Source organism: Oenanthe melanoleuca, unplaced genomic scaffold (genome assembly GCF_029582105.1).
Source record: "Oenanthe melanoleuca isolate GR-GAL-2019-014 unplaced genomic scaffold, OMel1.0 S323, whole genome shotgun sequence".
Taxonomy (NCBI): Eukaryota; Metazoa; Chordata; class Aves; order Passeriformes; family Muscicapidae; genus Oenanthe; species Oenanthe melanoleuca.
Genome location: NW_026612972.1, coordinates 21977 through 24970, shown reverse-complemented (window position 1 = coordinate 24970; position 2994 = coordinate 21977). Strand labels below are relative to the sequence as shown.

Sequence of the window (2994 nt, the reverse complement as noted above, 5' to 3'; positions counted from 1 at the left end):
GGACAGGGACTCATTATTAGTTTCTGATCTCACACCAGTGGTTTTAACTCTTGATTTTACATCAGGAGGTGTTGAAGGTCCTTCTCCTGCATCCTCATCATCATCCTCCACTGGCCGATCGGTCTTCTTGGTGCACTTCCCACTCCTTGTACTGGTAGCCACAGCCATTGGTTGAAGCTTGCTTTCTAATTTCATCCCTGTCCTCAAGCCTGGGGTGTTAACTACAGCCTGAGTAGCTGGCATAGTAGCTATGTTATCTCCCTGTTCCCTTTCCTTTGTTTGTTGTTCTACACTATCTAACAGGGTACGATAAGCATATGCCAGAGCCCAGCTCACTGCAGTAATTTTTTTTTCCCTGGAGCTATTGTGGCATTTCTCTTTCAAATATTTTACCACCTCAGCTGGGTTCTGAATTTGCTCATGTGAAAAATCCCAAACCATAGGATCAGAAAATTCCTTTAACATCTGGCCCAGGTCCTGCCATTTTCCACACCACTCAGGACTCCTCACACTTTGTCCTGCTCCAAAATCAGGAGTCGCACCAGCACCTCTAGAAATCTCAGCCCTGATTTTATATAAACTGTAAACTGTGTAGAGGAAGCTTACAAAATTAAACATCAGAAAGATGATCTCTTTAATACTAAAGGTGAACTTCCCAGCAACAGGAAGGTACAATCCCAGATGACAAAAGAACTGTTTTCACCGAAGTGAGAGACGGTCGCTGCTGGGAAGGGCGAGAAGCTTCTTGGGCAGGCTCCGGAGGCAGTCTCTGATGCTCAGGTCCCGTCCGGAGCCGGTACAGATCTTGGAGCTGAAGGAGAGAAAGGGGGAGGGGAAGGCAGCAGCAGCCAGGGCATGGTAGCAGCAACGGGGCAGAAGCAATAGGGCAAAAGCAGCGGAGCAGAAGCAGCGGCCGGGGTAGCAGCAAGCACACAGCAAGCAGCAGCTGGGGCAGCAGGGCAAGCCCAGCAGCCCAGCCCCCAGGGCACCACCCCCCCCCCGGGGGGGGAGAAAAGGGCACCGGTGGCAGCTCCATGCAGACAGAGAGGTGTGGGAGCGGGAGAGGAGCAGACATAACACCAACCCAGAACAAACAGCAAGCCCCATAAACCCAAAGTGAGGACCCTGTAAACAGGGATCTCCTGGGAGTGTGTTTTCGGGCTCCTTCATGATTTTTGGAACTTCTTATGGATACCAGGAACCCGGGGATTTCTAGAGATGCTCTCAGACAGCGGGACCTTCAAAGCCAATGCACTCACATCTTGTTTTTCCCCCAAACCAGGATTTCCCATTCCCAAGTCTTATCTAGATGGAGGAAAAGGCCATGAGGAAGAGGAAGATGCCCTGGGACAGCCAGGCAGGTGAGGAGGAAGTCACTTCCCCTGTCCCCTTCTGTCCTGCTCCATCTCCCAGCCCAGCATGGCCCCCAGCTGCAGGACAGCGACATTTCCAACGCCGTTCTGCCAGGGAGGACTGTGGGGATCTTATTCTTCTTCCCTGTGGCATGGAGCCAGATCCCATCCTCTCGTTGTCCTTACTCCCCCAGACAAGGCGCTGAGGGCAGAGACCATGGAGGACAAATCCCCGCAGCAGAACCTTGTGGAAGAGGCCGTTTGGAGCTGCTCCACAGTGCAGGAATCCAACGGGGAGGAAATGCCGCGGAGATCCCACACAAGGAGGGGCTGCAAACACAGATCATGGGGATCCAAGGGAGAAAGACCCAGTCTGGGCCAGCCAGGCGGCCAGAGATCTGGCCACAGCTCTGAGCTGAGGGTCCATGAGCAGCTTCATGATGGCAAGAAGCCCCTCCAGTGTTTGGAATGTGGGAAAAGTTTCCATAGGAGCTCCAGCCTGGTCCGGCACCAGATGATCCACACTGGTGAACAGCCCTACAAATGTGGGGAATGTGGGAAGGGCTTCAGAAACACCTCCGACCTGATGCGGCACCAGACAGTGCACACTGGGGAACGGCCCTACGAGTGTGGGGAATGTGGGAAGGGATTCAGATGGCGCTACAGCCTGATCGTTCACCAGAGGACCCATACAATATCGCGACCATATGAGTGTGGGGAATGTGGGAAGAGCTTCAACCAGAGCTCCCACCTGATCCGCCACCAGAGGATCCACACTGGGGAGCAGCCCTATGAATGTGGGGAATGTGGGAAGAGCTTCAACCAGAGCTCCCACCTCATCCGCCACCAGAGGATCCACACTGGGGAACGGCCCTATGAGTGTGGGGAATGTGGGAAGAGCTTCAGACTGAACTCCAGATTGATCTGCCACCAGATGATCCACACAGGTGAACGGCCCTACAAGTGTGGGGAATGTGGGATGGGCTTCAGGAAGAGCTCCAACCTCACCCGGCACCAGATGATCCACACTGGGGTACGACCCTATATGTGTGGGGAATGTGGGAAGGGCTTCTGTGACAGCTCTCGCCTGATCATGCACCAGGCAATGCACACTGGGGAATGCCCCTACAAGTTCTCAGAATGTGGGAAGAGCTTCAGCCAGAGCTCCAACCTGATTGTCCACCAGAGGATTCACACTGGGGAGAAGCTCTATGAGTGTCCTGAGTGTGGGAAGAGGTTTCAGCAGAGATCCCATCTGCTCAGGCATCAGCAGATTCACACACAAGAGAGGCCCTTCCACTGCCCTGACTGTGGGAAGGGCTTTAAGAAAAACTCCACCCTCATCACCCACCAGCGGATCCACACCAGGGAGAGGCCCTAACAGTGTCCCCAGTGGGAAGTGTTTCTCCCAGAAATCTACAGTGATCTGATACCAATGGGGGCACCGGTAGGGGAAGCCCTGTGAGTACCCCGCGTGCGGGAAGAGCTTTGAGCACTGCTCGAGCTCCATCCCCACTGGAGGACCCCGTTGGATGCTCCCAAGTGACCCTCGTTGGGCAGAGTCTTGGTGATCCATGGTCCTGGTGTTCCATGTTGGGAACACACCTGTCTGGTGTTCTCTACATCTTCCTGGCTCTTTGTG

At 54.1% G+C, this 2994-nt stretch overlaps 1 protein-coding gene across 1 annotated transcript; it reads left to right on the top strand.

The window, feature by feature from the left end:
• Positions 1 to 1148: 1148 nt before the first annotated feature.
• On the top strand, positions 1149 to 2741 carry LOC130266886 (zinc finger protein ZFP2-like). The gene is made up of 2 exons (XM_056516164.1): positions 1149 to 1361; positions 1547 to 2741. Exons 1-2 carry the CDS (start codon positions 1310 to 1312, stop codon positions 2731 to 2733), a joined length of 1239 nt encoding a protein of 412 aa, XP_056372139.1. The 5' UTR covers positions 1149 to 1309; the 3' UTR covers positions 2734 to 2741.
• Positions 2742 to 2994: the final 253 nt, after the last annotated feature.

Bases quoted from the DNA above. Each gene is read 5' to 3' on its own strand.
- LOC130266886 (XM_056516164.1), top strand. From the start codon at position 1,310: ATGGAGGAAAAGGCCATGAGGAAGAGGAAGATGCCCTGGGACAGCCAG. The intron at 1,362-1,546 runs GTGAGGAGGAAG...TTACTCCCCCAG, and splicing joins GCCCTGGGACAGCCAGGCAG to ACAAGGCGCTGAGGGCAGAG.